The 17,876-nt window shown below is 47.0% G+C and overlaps 1 protein-coding gene across 1 annotated transcript in view; it reads right to left on the bottom strand.

Moving 5' to 3' along the window:
• Window positions 1-13,207, bottom strand: part of LOC138964515 (uncharacterized) — a 33,358-nt gene extending 20,151 nt beyond the window's left edge. The window contains exons 1-6 of the mRNA XM_070336493.1: window positions 13,203-13,207; window positions 11,755-11,865; window positions 10,578-10,907; window positions 9,995-10,031; window positions 9,560-9,733; window positions 270-8,825 (exon numbers count right to left, since the gene is read on the bottom strand). Coding sequence (XP_070192594.1) covers window positions 270-8,825; window positions 9,560-9,733; window positions 9,995-10,031; window positions 10,578-10,907; window positions 11,755-11,865; window positions 13,203-13,207 — 9,213 coding nt within the window. The remainder of the gene's footprint in view (window positions 1-269; window positions 8,826-9,559; window positions 9,734-9,994; window positions 10,032-10,577; window positions 10,908-11,754; window positions 11,866-13,202) is intronic.
• Window positions 13,208-17,876: the final 4,669 nt, after the last annotated feature.

Here is a 17,876-nt window from a genome sequence, read left to right as displayed (position 1 = left end):
GTGTATGTAGAGCGATTCAGAGAAAACTACTAGATCGATCTTCATGAAACTTAACAAATTCTCAAGGTGATACCCCCAGATGTATTTTTTACTCGTTTTTTTTTATTAATGACTTTGATGACGTCATATCCAGCTTTTCTTGAAAGTTGGGGAGGCACTGTCAAGACCTCATTTTTTAAACCAAATTGGTCAAGCAATCTTTGACAATATTCTTCTATGGTTTGGCACAAAAATGAGTCGGACAGTATAAAAAAAAACCTGCAACTTACTTTGAGGTTTTGAATCTTTTGTTTCAGCTTCTCTGTCTTTTTCATATGGTGAAACTGCAACCACTGCGCGTCAACCGTATTCCTTGAAGACAGCTGATGAAAAGGTTCAGCAGAATAACCTGTCTCACTTCGCCCTCCCGGAGAAACACCGCTGGAGGCAGTAACACTGACGGACTGGGCAATCCCAGCGTTAGAGATCAGGTGTTGTGTTGCAGTATTTGTTGGTTGCTGGCTGGCCTCACTTGCCGCAAGTCGACGAAGGAGTTCAGGAATGCAACACGTTGGTCCTTGAGCGACGCTGGTGGGCGTGTTTTCATTTGTGGCACTGCTGGTGTACGCTCTTTCATGTGTGGCATTGCTGATGGGCGCTCTTTCATTTGTGGCACTGCTGGTGTACGCTCTTTCATTTGTGGCATTGCTGATGGGCGCTCTTTCATTTGTGGCACTGCTGATGGGCGCGCTTTCATTTGTGGCACTGCTGGTGTACGCTCTTTCATTTGTGGCACTGCTGATGTACGCTCTTTCATTTGTGGCACTGCTGGGGGGCGCTCTTTCATTTGTGGCATTGCTGATGTACGCTCTTTCATTTGTGGCACTGCTGATGTACGCTCTTTCATTTGTGGCATTGCTGATGTACGCTCTTTCATTTGTGGCATTGCTGATGGGCGCGCTTTCATTTGTGGCACTGCTGGTGTACGCTCTTTCATTTGTGGCACTGCTGATGGGCGGTCTTTCATTTGTGGCACTGCTGATGTATGCTCTTTCATTTGTGGCATTGCTGATGTACGCTCTTTCATTTGTGGCACTGCTGGGGGGCGCTCTTTCATTTGTGGCACTGCTGATGTACGCTCTTTCATTTGTGGCATTGCTGATGGGCGGTCTTTCATTTGTGGCACTGCTGATGTACGCTCTTTCATTTGTGGCACTGCTGGGGGGCGCTCTTTCATTTGTGGCACTGCTGATGTACGCTCTTTCATTTGTGGCATTGCTGATGGGCGGTCTTTCATTTGTGGCACTGCTGATGGGCGCTCTTTCATTTGTGGCATTGCTGATGTACGCTCTTTCATTTGTGGCATTGCTGATGTACGCTCTTTCATTTGTGGCATTGCTGATGGGCGGTCTTTCATTTGTGGCACTGCTGATGGGCGGTCTTTCATTTGTGGCACTGCTGATGTACGCTCTTTCATTTGTGGCATTGCTGATGTACGCTCTTTCATTTGTGGCACTGCTGGGGGGCGCTTTTTCATTTGTGGCACTGCTGGTGGGCACTCTTTCATTTGTAGCACTGATGGTGGGTGCTTTTTCATTTGTGGCACTGCAGGTGAATTCGGCGTTGTAAGCACTAACGGCAGTATTATCCTCAGCAGCTCTGCAGGCTAGGCTTATTTCCTCCATGTCGACCAGTTGACGAATCAGTTCGGGCGCCTGATCCTTTTCATTCTGTGTTTCCTGGGCGACATCTGTGGATACTCGATCTTTGGCTGGACTAATTGGCTGCGTTGACGATACTTCGGCAGGTACTTGACGAAGAAGTTCAGGAATCTGACATGCATCTTTCTGGGTTTTTTCATCAACGTGTTTGCATGAGTCCTGATTAATTTCCTCAGCCCATTGCTGACGAAGAGGCTCAGGAAGGAAACAGTTCTCTCGCTTTTCTTTCTGAATCATTGAAGATGCGGCTTCTCTGTGTTGCTCAGACACTTTGCTCGCTAGCTGATCACGGGGAAGCTCTGGAATGTCACTCAGTTCAAATTGCGTTCCCTGGGTAACAGTAGGGATCTCTTCCTTGCCTCGATGAGAGTTCACCAATTTGTTTTCAGAAGCAGGCTTCATGGAGATCGTGACTCTGTGCTTGCGCACAACTCTCTTTTCGTAAGGGCCATCATTGTACTGCGAGCTGCCTGTGCTCTCTGAGTCTGATGAAGGAGGCTGTTTTACTCCACCTCCTTGGCTAACAGGGAAGCTTTGTTCGGTGTTCGGCACACTATACTGTGAAAACGGCACCCAGCCTACAATATCTGGCAGAACATTGTGCTGAATGCTGTCTATTTGAGGGCCGCTTGGGGAAGGGTCGTAAAACCTTGGATCCTCACAAGCTACTGGAACATTCTGTTGGCCTTGGCTCTGGTTTGCTGTAGAATGTTGCCCGAAAGGTTTGTTATTGCAGGAGAAGTTCTCGGCCAGTTCCAGTTCTTCGCCCTGTTCAGCAGGATTGCTCTGTTCATGAGGCTGAGGAGACATGCGCCCGAACGACATTTTGCGATTGGGGCTTGATGAATGTGAACATGTATACCCTCCTCCTTCCCACTTGCTACAGAAAGGACTCTGCGGGTCATGATGATGTTGACATTGATCCCAAGCGTGCGATCTGTCCGTAGGAGGCGCATTGCGTTTCTTTTTACGACCTCTGTCTCCTCCCTCCCCTTCCAGTACACCGTTATGCACGTACCTCGAAGGTGCTTCCCAGCCTGAGTCCTCTGCGCATTGAAGCTTGTTGACGTAACTCTTGGTGAAGACGCCGTCACCTGGAGGGGGAGTGATATAGACGTGGTTGGACACGGTCAGCGTGGTGTTTGGATTAAAAATCTGCTTGGAGACTGGGTTGTGAGTGAGAACGTTATTTGCAGGCTGAGGAGGGGAGCTACTGCTGGTGGCCAGGTTGGGAGGGAAGGTGCTGAAACCTGCCTGCGTCTGTCCTTGCTGGCCAGTTCTAGCCTGAAACGACACTGAATGATGAGGAGGGGGAGAATAGGACTGGTCAGTCTGGCTAGGACTGGTGTCCGAGAAAGAGCCCGGAGAGAAACGATTGCGTCGCCTCTGTCCTCTCGCAGTGTGCGTGGAAGGAGCATCATTGTAATGCGGTGGTCCAGCTTCTCCCATCGGATGGAACGGGGGTCCTGGCATTAACGGCTGGTTGTATCCGTAGGGCGAAAACAAAGAAGCAAATGAGGGATAGGATCGACCATGGTTGAAAGATTCTGGGAAAAAGAGAGAAGAAAATGAAGGAAAATGTTGGCCACAAGGGAATGATCCGGAAGATAATTGACCTGAGGAAAACTGCTGTTCTTGCCAAGGATCTCCTACGGGAAGATTTGGAGAACCCCCAGCCGAGGCAAACTGCTGTTGTGGTTGTGTTGGCCCTGGTGGTGAAAATGCTAGACCCTGTTGTTGCTGTGGTTGAAAGTTACCTGATGAATAGTTTGGCATACTCTGTGGCGATCCATCCCCTAATGCAACGACCCTTGGACGTGCAGATTGTCCAGGAGGAGCGGTGTGTTCTCTTGCATTTGGAGACGTACTTGTTTCGTGCACGTCCGTTGTCGCCGGAGACGGCTGAGCAAATTGTGAAACAGGATACGGTGTGAAAATCACAATGTTTGAAAAAGTTTTCCTAGGCACTTCGTCTTCTGCATCTCTCGTTATTTCGTCTACGTCCGTATCCTCTGTTTCAATGCCGTGCACTTTGTCCGGATCGTACGAGACGAGAGGTTCGGGCTCATGCGAGTGGACGGAATCTTGTTTCTTTATCTTACGCCTCGTGTTCTGCTCTCTGGGCCTAGAAGCATCGGTTGTCGTGGAGCGCGATCTGCGTTGACAACTGCTGCATTCCGGATCATCTGCATCCTGCCTTGACCGTGTCGGTGACTGGATTCTCTCTCTGGTTAGAATTTGCTTAACCTCCTTAGTCGCAGAGCACACTGGCTCGTTTACTGACGGTCGCATCGCAAGCCTTGTGATTTGTTCTGACTTTTCGGAGCCTTGGGAAGAACAAAGGGATTTCGCTCTACCCCTCGGAATTTGTTCAGACTTTGTAGCCCCGAAGGAAGAAGAAATGGAATGGCTTCTACCCCTCGGACGATCGGGAGATTCTTGATTTGGCTGCCTCATGGATTCTGGTGCGGTAGCAGAATGTGCCAATGTCCGTACTCTCCCGTTGGCACGGAAATCTACTGTGTCTTCGTGTATATGGTTAGGGCAAGCATGTTTGTCACGCTCAGTCGACTTTTGACTGTGTCTGTCTGAACCCTTCTCGTATTTCTTCGCATGCGAGGTAGTTGGCAAAGAATGCGCTCTGACCCTGGTAGGCATTTGCTCTGCTTTCTCAGAGCTGGGACTATCGTCAGAATCTTCTCCCTCTTCCGGTATGGAACTGTCCATGTCATATTCTTCGTCCTCTGGTGCTTGTCTTGATAGGCTCTCTAGTCTTCTTGCGAGTAAAGAAGGTCGCACGGAAAGTATCGTCTGCCTGTCAAGACTCCTTTCAGCCTCTTCTCCTTCGTCAACTGCAGAGCTGTTTAAAATATGCTCCTCCTCCTCTGAGGTTTGACTGATATTTCTCAAATCAGCTGGCAAAGACTGAATTCTTCTCCTCTTGGGAGTAGTGTGTGCAGCGTCTTTGAAAACACTTCTGCAAGACGAGCAAGTCTTCTCCTCTGAGGTTCCAAGCTCTTGCAGTTTCATTGCTGGTTCGGAATACCTTCTATCACCAGATGAACTCTTGGACATAGGTTTGCTTGTAGAACTATCTACCTGTTCTTCCGGAAAGGACTTTAACTTTAAAGCATCATCATCAGTTTGTCGAGTTGGTATCTGCGGTGGCGATCGGCATTTCGGGCAACTGGTCGTGTCCCTTGCAGGGGCAGCTGGGATGCCTTTGCTTGTAGAACCATCTTCCTGTTCTTCAAGAAAGGACTTTAAATTTAAAGCCTCATCATCAGCGTGTCGAGTTGGTATCTGCGGTGGCGATCGGCATTTCGGGCAACTGGTCGTGTCCCTTGCAGGGGCAGCTGGGATGCCTTTGCTTGTAGAACCATCTTCCTGTTCTTCAAGAAAGGACTTTAAATTTAAAGCCTCATCATCAGCTTGTCGAGTTGGTATCTGCGGTGGCGATCGGCATTTCGGGCAACTGGTCGTGTCCCTTGCAGGGGCAGCTGGGATGCCTTTGCTTGTAGAACCATCTTCTTGTTCTTCAAGAAAGGACTTTAAATTTAAAGCCTCATCATCAGTTTGTTGAGTTGGTATCAGCGGTGGCGATTGGCATTTCGGGCAACAGACCTTGTCCCCCGCTGGAGCACCTGGGGCGCTTTTTCTCCCGTTTGGGTCCGTAGACAGGGGATCACCATCAATCTTCACACGCTTCTTTTCCTGCAGAGACCGGCGTCTTGTGCCTAAAGGTGAAATGCACGGCTTGACGCCAAAGCAAGGATCTGTTTCTGTGCCTACGTCCACCGTTTTCCTCCCCAAAGGTTTTTTCTTGACCATAAACGTCTTGCGTGGTGGGCTATCCGGTTTAAAATCGTCCGACAATACTTCTTCACAGAGATCTACCACATTTTGTTCACACAATCTGGGTCTACCACGCCCCTCGGTATCTCTTGTTGGAGGAGAATAGCGATGTACTGTGGCACCTTGTGTTGTCTCTTTGCCTGGATCTAGATCTGACGGTACCATCTCCACGTGGTAGCCTGGCTCGTAGTTGGGGTAGTTTCCGTTGCTTTCTGATGTTGTTCTTCCAGTAACGTCAAAACTCTCCTTCATGTCGCTACTCCTCCTGCTCCCGCTGACTTGTTCTTGCCCAAGATAATTACCCCCCATCATACACGTACTGTCTTCAATGGGTCCTCCTCTTTCTGTCACCAAAGTTTCACTTTCAATAGTCATCACGAACGGTTGCTGTGAGAAATCAAAGTTAGGAATGCTTTCCATTACGGCAGCTGCCAAATCCTGGATGTCGTGTCCATGTTGCCTGTCAGTTCCCACGCAAGCATCACGCATCATGCAACACTTGTTCGCACCATCCTCTGCAGTTTTCTCCTCGCGGTTTTGAGGATGACAGCAGTTCGTTTCCTTCCTTCTGATCATTACTCCGACGAAAATTCCGGGCTCTTGCTGTTCTCCGCCTGACATAAACTGTGAGAATGGAAAGTCTTCACTTGGACAGTATTGGACTTGCTCCTCATGCTGTTGGTATTGTGCGTTGTTTCTCGTCACACCCTGCATATTACCATCATCCGCATCCAATACTTGCACTGATAAGGGGTTTCTTCTAGCAGGCTGAACGGATATAACGTTAGCAGGCCCAAATTTGGCCACCTGGCGGGTCCCAGAAATGCTGTCTAACACCTCCACCGACACAGGGGATGCTCTGTCTTTGAAATCTGTGTTCGCTGCTGTCACACACGTGGCTGAAGGACTGGGGGAAACTCGTCTCGGATGAGGTGTGGCATTCGTAAACGGTGGCGGGCTATTGATTGCTATCCTAATTTCTACCTGAGGCAAACCAGCATTGTGCATTTGGGGAGCATCGTTACGACCGTGAGTTTCAGCTCTAGAACTTTTCGGGGACTTTGGAGCAGCTTGGTTGTTTTGGTATGGCACAACTTGCAGTTCCTGCATGGGATCTTCATCAACAAAGTCAGGCTCCTCATCTAAATAAGAAGACTCTTCAGGCGAGCACCGTGACACGGTCAGTGAACGATGGGATCTCTCGATGCGAGACTGCAGTAGCCGTCTTGTACTGTCGTCAGGCGCTTCAGATCTTGACCGTATCCTTGACAATGAAATGCCCCTCTCATCAGTGTGCCACACAGGGGAGGCGCTGGATGCTCTCCTGTTGTTGGGAGTGCGCTCCTTTCTGATCAGCTCAGGAGGGGAAGCCCACCTTGAGAAATGCGTCGAGTTGACTTCACTGCATGGGGTTGAAGACTTCCGTTTTTTAGTACGTGGTTTTGTTTGGGGCACAGGGGTCCAGCTCTTCCTGGCAATCCCACAGTCGTGCTTTTTGGGGTACATGAAGGACCCGTGTCTCTGTGCCTTTCGGATGGCCGCCTGCAGCGAAGGTTCATCGGGTTCACATAAAGACTCCCTCGCCTGTTTCTTCTTGCGGTTCTTTAAGGCCATCAGTTCTTCTGGAGTGACAGGCGGAGGGAGTCTTTTCCCTGAAGCAGTGAATTCCTCCCACGAACCTTCGTTTGGAACATTCTGGATCACCTCTCTGGGGCTCCTTAAAGTGGCTGACGGTGCTGAAGACAAGCGGTTACAGTCACTGCGCTGCTCAAAAGAAGCATCTCGAACGTCCTCTGGGAAACGATCACTTACTCTGTCTTCATTCTGCCACCTATCTCTGACGCTACTTCGCCGACTGTTCACTTGATGCGGCGATAGCCTATCTGAAGACTCCGGCGAGTCCCCAGTCGGCATCTCCCTACAGTGTGTGGTTTGGCTCTTCATGGCGGCGGCCTGGTCGCGGCGACACATGGTGTCTCTGGTGCTAGAGTGGCTCCCCCAAGGTCTGCATGTTCCTTGTCTGGCAGAACTTGGATGGAAATCCTTATTCCGCGACTCCTTCTCTGCTCCTGGTTCCAGGTTCTGTGTTGTTGCGCTCTCGCAGACAATGCAATATGGACGCGTGCTGTCTTTGCCAAAGCTGTGGGCCGACCTTGAGTTACACACGCATCCTTGAGGCCCCTCGCTATTGTAGCCGCAGTAGTGGTGAGAATTGCGACGAAGCGGGGCCCTATTGAGGCAAGGAGGAGACCAGCTAATGCGAGCACAAGCATGAGACGGTCTGGGACACGCAGAGCCTGGAGGAGCGACTCGGCTGCGCTTCCTGGGCGGAGAGTCACTGCCCTCAAGCACCGGTTCTTCTTCTTCATAGTCTGAAGTACTTGGATGTTCGACGAGACTTTGTTCCAAATAATAGATCTCTGGCTCAGGTTCTAGCACAACGCCGCAAGGTTCCTCACGCTGAGTGAACTTAACCTCTCTGGATTTAATCTTCCTGGACGTTGGACACTCGAGGACTTCTTCGTCAATATAAGACTGCGAGGTCGTAGAACCGTCCCATTCTTTCTTCGTGGTATAAGACACAGCGTGCACTCGCTCAGCGTTACGAGGCTTTCTGCAAACTCGCTGGGGTGAAGGCTGAGGCTCGGGAATATGAGCTACGGGAATTTCCACTCTGTTGGAACCATCCCATTCTTTCACAACGCGCACTTCTTCAGCATCACGAGGATTCCTGTCAACTCGCTGGGGGGATGGCTGAGACTCGGGAATATGATCCACGGGAATGTCTACGCTTGTCGGCTGAGTGCGGGGGTGGTGTACGCCGTCAGACTGAAGCGATGGCAACGTTTCGAACTCCTCGTCATATTCCGTACGAGTGTTCATCGTCCCTCTTCGCTTCTCCCTGTTACTTGTAGGGAACGTCTCCACCTCATCCTCGTAGAAGGACTCCGATTTGTGGACACCCTTCACGCGTTTAACTTGGACGGGCTCATTGACGTATCTCTGAATGTCATCTTCAAACATCAGGCGTTGTCTCAAGGGGTTCCTACCGTTTGAAGTGAAGCCTGCGTTATGTCTTGAGTGATCTTCGTAGTCCTGAGCTTGAAATCTACTCCGCTGGCTTCTTCCTGAGGGAGAGGAACTTTCATAATCTATAGGATGTTCTCGTGGGTTTAGTGTGTAGGGCTGTCTGCTAGCACCGGCATGCCAGTCGTTGGCGGGCCTCTGGTGAAAGAGTGCCTGCCCGTTTCTGGGTGATTCTGGTAGCCCCTGAAAAAAAAACAGCAACAAAAAGGAGTCGAAGAAGAACAATTGACGGAAGCATCCACGATCAGCCTAATGAAGTGTCTGTATGTGAGCGTGTGCGAGAGGGGGAGGGGGGCTGCGTGCGTGTGTGCGTGCGATTCCTTAATGTGTGTGTGTGTGTGTGTGTATCTCTCTCTCTCTCTCTCTCTCTCTCTCTCTCTCTCTCTCTCTCTCTCTCTCTCTCTCTCTCTCTCTCTCTCTCTCTCTCTCTTGCAAGAACTGGATACACAAAGTTTCACACACACAAATTGAGCTTACTTTTCACGCAATTCCTTGTTTTCCTTTCGTGCAAGAACTGAATGTAGGGATATTCCGTTTCACGAGAATAATAATATTGAACTTACTTTCTTGTATTCACGCAGTACCGGGCCACCGTTTCATTTCGTGCAAGAACTGAATACACCAAGTTTTACACACAAGAATTAAACTTACTTTTTTGTATTTACGCACTACATTCTTTCCTTTCGTGCAAGAACTGGATACACAAAAAAATTGAGCTTACTTTTTTGCATATATGCAACTCCTTCTTTTCATTTCGTGCAAGAACTGAATGTAGGGAAATACCGTTTCACAAGAAGAATTGAACTTACTTTCTTGTATTAACGCAATACCTACTTTTCCCTTCGTGCAAGAACTGGATTCATTAAGTTTCACACATTGGTCAATCCGAGGGAAACCATCTAACCTAACGGCCATACCTCATCGTCCGGCCAGCGGTCACTGTTGTTGTTCTCGGACCTCAACATGCAGGAACACTCGGCCAGTGGACGCTGGCACGTGCTACACGCATCGAAACCCTGGCTGTTCACTGCCGATGGGGTGCATGGTTGTTCTGGAGTGTCCTGGTTCGGAACGGTCTGGGAGGCTGACGCCTGCGACATGAGTTGTAAATTGCAATTATGCTTATTGGATTTATTTTTCAAATCATGACATCTAAAGCGAGAGAACGGGACATAAACTTAAAAACATTACGTAGTAAAATGCACGTTAACGGTTACTCTGATTTTTCTTTTAGACAAATACGTCATCTTTGGCATTCTGTTGATTCGCTCCATCAGTCGTAAAAATCACACAAAAGTATCGAGCTACAAGGCAAGACAATGTGACATTTCGGAAAAATACCGTGGACTTACCTCCCTCTGCAAACCTTGACCCCAGGCCTCAGCAAGGCTGAAAATAAAATAATTTTTGTTGAGGTCAAAGACCACATTCATAAGAAATCAACTACATTAAGATAGAGGATCTACTGCAATAGCAATATATCCTAATTATGTAAGTATATTGTTGGCTAATGAGATGGTGCGCGCGCGCGCACACACACACACACACATGCACGCACACACGCACGCACACACGCACGCACACACACACACATGCACACAGTCTGGGAGGCTGACGCCTGCGACATGAGTTGTAAATTGCAATTATGCTTATTGGATATTATGCTACATTAAGATAGAGGATCTACTGCAATAGCAATATAGGAGTGCATAAGGAAAAGGAGTGCACAATGTCGGCCTATACGAACAAAAGAGTGCACAAGGTCGCCTTTGTACAGGCACACGTACACACACACATACACGCACACATACATAAACACACACACACACACACACACACACACACACACACACACACCGTGCACACATACACACACACACTATCACCCAAACACACCGAGCACCTTCGCAGGCTCCAAAAAGACCAGCAACATACCTAGCCTGTTTCTGCATTCTCGGCGAAGGAGTGGGCGAATAAGGCTTCTCTGCGCTCTCCCGTATTGCACTGCTCTTGTTGCCTTCCTCCGCAACACCCCGTGGAGTTGTACCCGGGTCTGCGCTGGCCCTGGAAGGGGTGCTCTTACTCCTGCTTCCTCGGGTCAACACTGTGTTGGTGAAAGCATCCCTGCTCGCCGTCGGCTTGCTGTCGGAGATGAGAACCCTTTTAGGACCGAAGCTGCTGTCTCGCATGATGCCTTTTCTTTCTTCCGTGGGGCCCACACTGGAGCCAGGGCTGATGTTTCTGCTTCCTCTCGCCCCGGAATCACTGACCGCAGGTACGAAGCTGATTTGCCGGGAAGGCGTACTGTCCTCGTTGGTGTCGGTACTCCTGGTGGGGGGGTTGTACACACACACACACACACACACACACACACACACACACACACACACACAAACACAAGCACACGCACACACACACAAATAAACGAACAAAATCAAACAAACAAACAAACAATTCAACAACCGAGTTAAAATGAAACGCGCGTCCTCATGCGAAATCTGTACCACCCGCTTTACAGGGAATTTTTTTTCCTGGCCGGGTGCCAAAAAAGTGAAAAACGTTTGCCTACCGTTAGGAACGTAATTTTTTGCACAAACCTTTGGCCTCACAATTCCAAGCTACTCGCCATATTTGAGCTCAAGTGACCCCAGAGTACCAGAGATACAGTCCCCAGTCCCCAGTCGACAACGTGACTTTCAAACAATCACAAGAGCGAAACCTAAGTAGCCCGGCGGCTACAATCATAGTACAAAGGAAGCCACCGCATAACCGTCAAAACGTGTGCACGAAGTGTGAAAAGGAAATGTGACCCTCCACCACGGAATGAGTCGCATGTCACCTTTGCATGATGATCATGTTTTTACATTTTCCTAGAGTTTGTTATGCTCTATCCAGTGGTGAAAACCGTTTTAGAAAAGAGCGAAAACTTTGAGTTATAAGCGTGTAACTAAGGTGACCCTCACACTGTTACCAGACACTCCCCGGACTTATATTAAGCCTAGCGCAGAACCGCGCGAGGTGACATGCGACTCATTTCGTGGTGGAGGGTCACAAATGCCCCATTCCCATACAACCACCATTTTGAACTAAAAGCAAATATTCCAACGCTTACCTCTGGGCTTTGATTTCATCTCTCAGCTCGTCGATGTGATTCTGCAGCGAGCACTTGGACTGAAGGAGCGACTCCACGTTCCCCTTGAACTGCAGGAGTTCGGCCAGGGACCTGCAATGTTATGTAAACATACCACAACAATATGCTTTTCCCATTTTTACCCAAGAGACCGACTGTATATTGTGTTATTGTATTTGTCAGACTTGATTGTACCAAGTCCCTACACATGTTGTAATGCGCTTAGAGCCAAATATTTTTGTTTTTTGTAAGGGATAGGCGCAATATAAATACACTTTATTATTATTGAGTCACTTGAGAAAAAGTGACTCTATGTAATCGGTCAGTGTTAGTCTGTCCGGCCGGCCGGCCGGCCGTCCGTAGACACCACCTTAACGTTGGACTTTTCTCGGAAACTATCAAAGCGATCGGGCTCATATTTTGTTTAGTCGTGACCTCCAATGACCTCTACACTTTAACGATGGTTTCGTTGACCTTTGACCTTTTTCAAGGTCACAGGTCAGCGTCAAAGGAAAAATTAGACATTTTATATTTTCTCGGAAACTATCAAAGCGATCGGGCTCATATTTTGTTTAGTCGTGACCTCCAATGACCTCTACACTTTAACGATGGTTTCGTTGACCTTTGACCTTTTCCAAGGTCACAGGTCAGCGTCAAAGGAAAAATTAGACATTTTATATCTTTGACAAAGTTCATCGGATGTGATTGAAACTTTGTAGGATTATTCTTTACATCAAAGTATTTACATCTGTAGCCTTTTACGAACGTTATCAGAAAAACAAGGGAGATAACTAGCCTTTTCTGTTCGGCAACACACAACTTAACGTTGGGCTTTTCTCGGAAACTATAAAAGTGACCGGGCTCAAATTTTATGTGAACGTGACTCATTGTGTTGTGAATAGCAATTTCTTCCTGTCCATCTGATGCCTCATATAATATTCAGAACTGCGAAAGTGACTCGATCGAGCGTTTGCTCTTCTTGTTATTATTATTATTATTATTATTATTATTATTAACAATAACTGTTTATGCGTGAATTAAGCTGCCTGAGGTCAGATCTACAGTATTACCCTCTTTTCAAGACCACAAAGAAAATGTGAATTAGAGTAGGCCGAGAACAACAGAGAGAATAAGGTGAATGCTGAATCCGTCGGCTGCGCGTAACACCCCTGTATTCCAGAGGCAAGAAATAGCTTACCAACAGAAACTCTGAGAAACCAGGGTCTCATGAAGGGGATGGGGGGGGGGGGGTCCACTGCATCCTGTCTTTACAATCAGTTACTGAGACTGAAGTTACATGGCTGCATGCATCCACTCAATAACATAATCGCTTCACACCTGGGGAAATTCTTCACGGAAATGAATCTGAAATGGTGCTGAACCCGGCAACAACCTTCAAAACTGTTCACTTGAATAGAAATAACGCTTACCACATGCCAAAATAGGCGTACTATTGTTACTTCTTCTCCAATGCTTGAATTAAGTACAGTTCATCCGATATTCATTTCCCTGTGACTTCATTTCATTTATCTCTCTCTGTCTCTGTCTCTGTCTCTCTTATAAGCAACTAACATGCTACGACCTTTCTGTACACATCGTTTCCATCTCCCCTTCCCCAAACCCTAACCTGTTGTACGGCTGTCAGCTTCACAGTAATCTCTCTCTCTCTCTCTCTCTCTCTCTCTCTCTCTCTCTCTCTCTCTCTCTCTCTCTCTCTCTCTTAATCCTTGTTAAATAAAGTTCAATTCAATTCAATTCAATTCAATTCTCTCTCTCTCTCCCCCCCTGACCCCGCATCCTTCTCTCCATCATTCCATCCATCCACCCATCCACCTCCTGTACCCAAAGATAAACACCCCCACACTCTCCGTCCACCACTTACTGTTGCAGACGAGACATTTCCGCCAGAAGCTCAGAAGCTTTAGCCTCAGTTTGCCTCTGGTCCGGTGCCTGTGCGACAGGCGTAGAAGACAGGACAGGAAGGCTAGTTGCCAGTGGAGGCGTGGAGTCAGGTGACGACATTGCATACGGAGTGGTGGAGTCATGTCGCGATGACTGCCTGTTCGTGTATTCTGGTCTGCAACGCTGGTGGCGCGTTGACTTTTGCTGCAGGCGTTTTTTCATCTCTATGAGCCTCTCTACTGCCGCTCTGATTTGCTCTGTGCAATGAAAAAACAGGTCGCTTAAAGTATGATTAAAACATTCGGCCACACAACCAATCAATCTCCATCGAGACAAATAAGTGGCTGGCCGAAACCCGTCGATCGACCTAGTGCTGAAAGTATACCAATAGTGAACCTGATTTCCTTATAATTTTCAGCATATTTCACATCTCTTTTTTCTAGGAGCCCGAAAATAATTAAGAATACAGTGACACTTCTTTTTAAGAAAACAAAGAGTCTAGCAGCCTAGTCCACACCTTCAAAAAGCCTCTCATCGCTGGAATCGTTGCATGCGTCACAGGTAGTGGTGCCTACGTCATCAGTGGGTGTTTCGTCACTGGTGCTCGTGTTTTGATGACGTGTCGGTGCAGGAATGGCGGGGCGGTGCGGGGGTGTACGTGTTGCCATCCTTCCTTTTCGCTTTCGCGATCTTCTAGGCACGCTTGCCGCACGTCGGTCACCCTGTTGATAGAGTGACAGTCAACTGATTGACTCAACAGGAAGCAAAACCTCTAGCTCTCCTAGAAAAGCACACATTTTATCGTCTGCCAAATGCCTAGAGGTGTCACTTGCTAACAAAACTTCTAGCTCTCCTAGAAAAGCACACATTTTATCGTCTGCCAAATGCCCAGAGGCTGCCGGGGCCCGGTAGCTCAGTTGGTAGAGCACTGGACTTGTGATCGAAAGGTCGCAGGTTCGAATTCGGTCCGGGACGGACACGGGTCAACTTTATGTGCAGACCCAGAGACGGAAGCCATGTCCCACCCCCCTGTCATCACAATGGCACCTAAAAGACCTTGGTCATTCTGCCATAAGTGCAGGTGGCTGAATACACCTAAAACACGCAGACACCTGGGTAGCGCGACTCCGTTGCTGCTAGCTTTCCACTGGGAGGAAGCGACCCGAATTTCCCAGCGATGGGACAATAAAGTAATGAAAATGAAAATGAACAAGAAGAGCAAACGCTCGATCGAGTCACTTTCGCAGTTCTGAATATTATATGAGGCATCAGATGGACAGGAAGAAATTGCTATTCACAACACAATGAGTCACGTTCACATAAAATTTGAGCCCGAGAAAAGCCCAACGTTAAGTTGTGTGTTGCCGAACAGAAAAGGCTAGTTATCTCCCTTGTTTTTCTGATAACGTTCGTAAAAGGCTACAGATGTAAATACTTTGATGTAAAGAATAATCCTACAAAGTTTCAATCACATCCGATGAACTTTGTCAAAGATATAAAATGTCTAATTTTTCCTTTGACGCTGACCTGTGACCTTGAAAAAGGTCAAAGGTCAACGAAACCATCGTTAAAGTGTAGAGGTCATTGGAGGTCACGACTAAACAAAATATGAGCCCGATCGCTTTGATAGTTTCCGAGATACTTTGTCAAAGATATAAAATGTCTAATTTTTCCTTTGACGCTGACCTGTGACCTTGAAAAAGGTCAAAGGTCAACGAAACCATCGTTAAAGTGTAGAGGTCATTGGAGGTCACGACTAAACAAAATATGAGCCCGATCGCTTTGATAGTTTCCGAGAAAAGTCCAACGTTAAGGTGGTGTCTACGGACGGCCGGCCGGCCGGACAGACTAACACTGACCGATTACATAGAGTCACCTTTTCTCAAGTGACTCAAAAATGAAATGAATGAAAAAGCACACATTTTATCGTCTGCCAAATGCCTAGAGGTGTCACATGCTAACAAAACCTCTAGATCTCCTACAAAAGCACACATTTTATCGTCTGCCAAATGCCCAGAGATGTCACTTGCTAAGAAAACCTCTAGCTCTCCTAGAAAAGCACACATTTTATCGTCTGCCAAATGCCCAGAGATGTCACTTGCTAACAAAACCTCTAGCTCTCCTAGAAAAGCATACATTTGTATCGCCTGCCAAATGCTTAGAGATGTCACATGCTAACAAAAGATCCAAGCTTGTTACAAAAAAACCGCGTTCATTTTAACGGCGACACGCTATTACTCTAGAGTTTGTCGCATTTTATGTCTCAGTCTGAATCCTTCTGGTATTTTCTAATGGTCTTCTTTGTTTTACGTATGGGCTTTTAAAATGCCAATTATCATGTTTTACATATATAAGAATAATTAGCGGCAGCTGAATACTCCTCATGTTTAATTGTCCTTGTTGAACACTTCCGTTTATCCATCATCCAGAGTGTAGCATGCCAAAGAAGACAAATTTAAATTTATTCCAGAAATTGACCATTACGTCTGGGATGCCCTACCAGAATCTAAAATATTCCTTACGCTTTAAATAATGTCAACATCTAGACGATCATGAATAAGATATCCTCACCCTTGTTCAAAACAAAAAAAAGTAGATGAAGAAGAAAAGAAATGAATAAGGAAAGAATGAAAGAAAGAAAGACAGAAAAAAGTAACAAAGAAAGAAAGAAAAAACCAAAGAAAGATGAAGACGATGATGATGGAACTTTATTTTACAAGGATAGAGGTTTAAGGCCACGCCTTTTCTTACACCCGTCCTTACGTCTTATACAAAATTCAAATACATCCATGATGGACAAGTAGAACTAACGACAAATTAAGCAAACAATCGAAAAATCAAGCAATTAAACTAAGAAAGAAAGAAAGATCAATCAATCAATCAATGAGGCTTATATCGCGCATATTCCGTGGGTACAGTTCTAGGCGCTCTGCAGTGATGCCGTGTGAGATGAAATTTTATACGGCCAGTAGATTGCAGCCATGTCGGCGCATATTTACCTTTCACGGCCTTATTCCAAGTCACACGGGTATGGTAGACAATTATTAACTGTGCCTAAGCAATTTTGCCAGGAAAGACCCTTTTGTCAATCGTGGGATCTTTAACGTGCACACCCAATGTAGTATACACGGGGGGTGGTTCGGACACCGAAGAGAGTCTGCACACAAAGTTGACTCTGTGAAATAAATTTCCGCCGAACCTGGGATCGAACTCGCGCTGACAGCGGCCAACTGAATACAAATCCAGCGCGCTACCAACTGAGCTATATCCCCGCCCAGAGAGAGAGAGAGAGAGAGAGAGAGAGAGAGAGAGAGAGAAAGGAGAAACAAAAGACAGACACGAAAAAAAATAAGAAAGAAATATGCTGCTGGAATCTGACCTGCGGAGTGTTTGAGGTCTTGATACCGGTGTTGAGCAGCCTCTGCAGATCCTCCTCCACGTCTTCCACCGATTTTGGAGACCCGTCTCTCCGGTCCCTCAGCCAGATACTGGCCTGTCGCCTCCTCACCACGCGCGTTCCTCCCGCTGCGGCTATCCCAGGGTCCTCTGCTGACAGAACGTTGAGATGCAATTGTGTATTCATGCATGAGATAGGTTTGTTTATAAACTTGGCAACAAAATTGATTTGACTTTGATCTTCAACTTGTATGTAAAAGTTGCAACGTTTTGCCTTTTGTGATTTTTCGTCGATTTTGTATTGGTCCTTTCCGTTTTTGTCCGCTCGATTTTGAGGGTACCCTCATTTGAGCGGCCGTCACGTGATCCCTGAAAAATACATCTTTAATCCGAAAGGGGATACAGAAAGTCAAGGGAACGGCCTTAACTGGCATAGAACGTTTGAAACAAACGACATGGCAATCAATGCTTTAATTTGGGTGCGAAATGTGTCGCAATAATGTTTGAATGTTTTGGCCAAATGTATACGCACAAGATGTATTTTGGTTCATGCATGAGATGGTTTATTCTCCAAAAATTGGTTTATTCGTGCGTGGGATAGTTTTCTATGCATGGGATGGGTTGGTTAAAACTTACACGGGATAGATAGCTTCATAGATGCATGAGATGGGTTGGTTTATTCACCCATGATATGACAACAATTACTCGTGTGTGCTTATTCATGTACACTCTTCAAAAAAAAGTTAAGGATCACTTTTTTACAAGCACGCCACACAAAACAGACAAGACCGAATTCTTTCATTTTT

This window comes from Littorina saxatilis, linkage group LG4 (assembly GCF_037325665.1).
Source record: "Littorina saxatilis isolate snail1 linkage group LG4, US_GU_Lsax_2.0, whole genome shotgun sequence".
Classification (NCBI taxonomy): Eukaryota; Metazoa; Mollusca; class Gastropoda; order Littorinimorpha; family Littorinidae; genus Littorina; species Littorina saxatilis.
The sequence above is the reverse complement of the archived record's forward strand: the minus strand, read 5'-3'. Positions and strand labels throughout refer to the sequence as shown.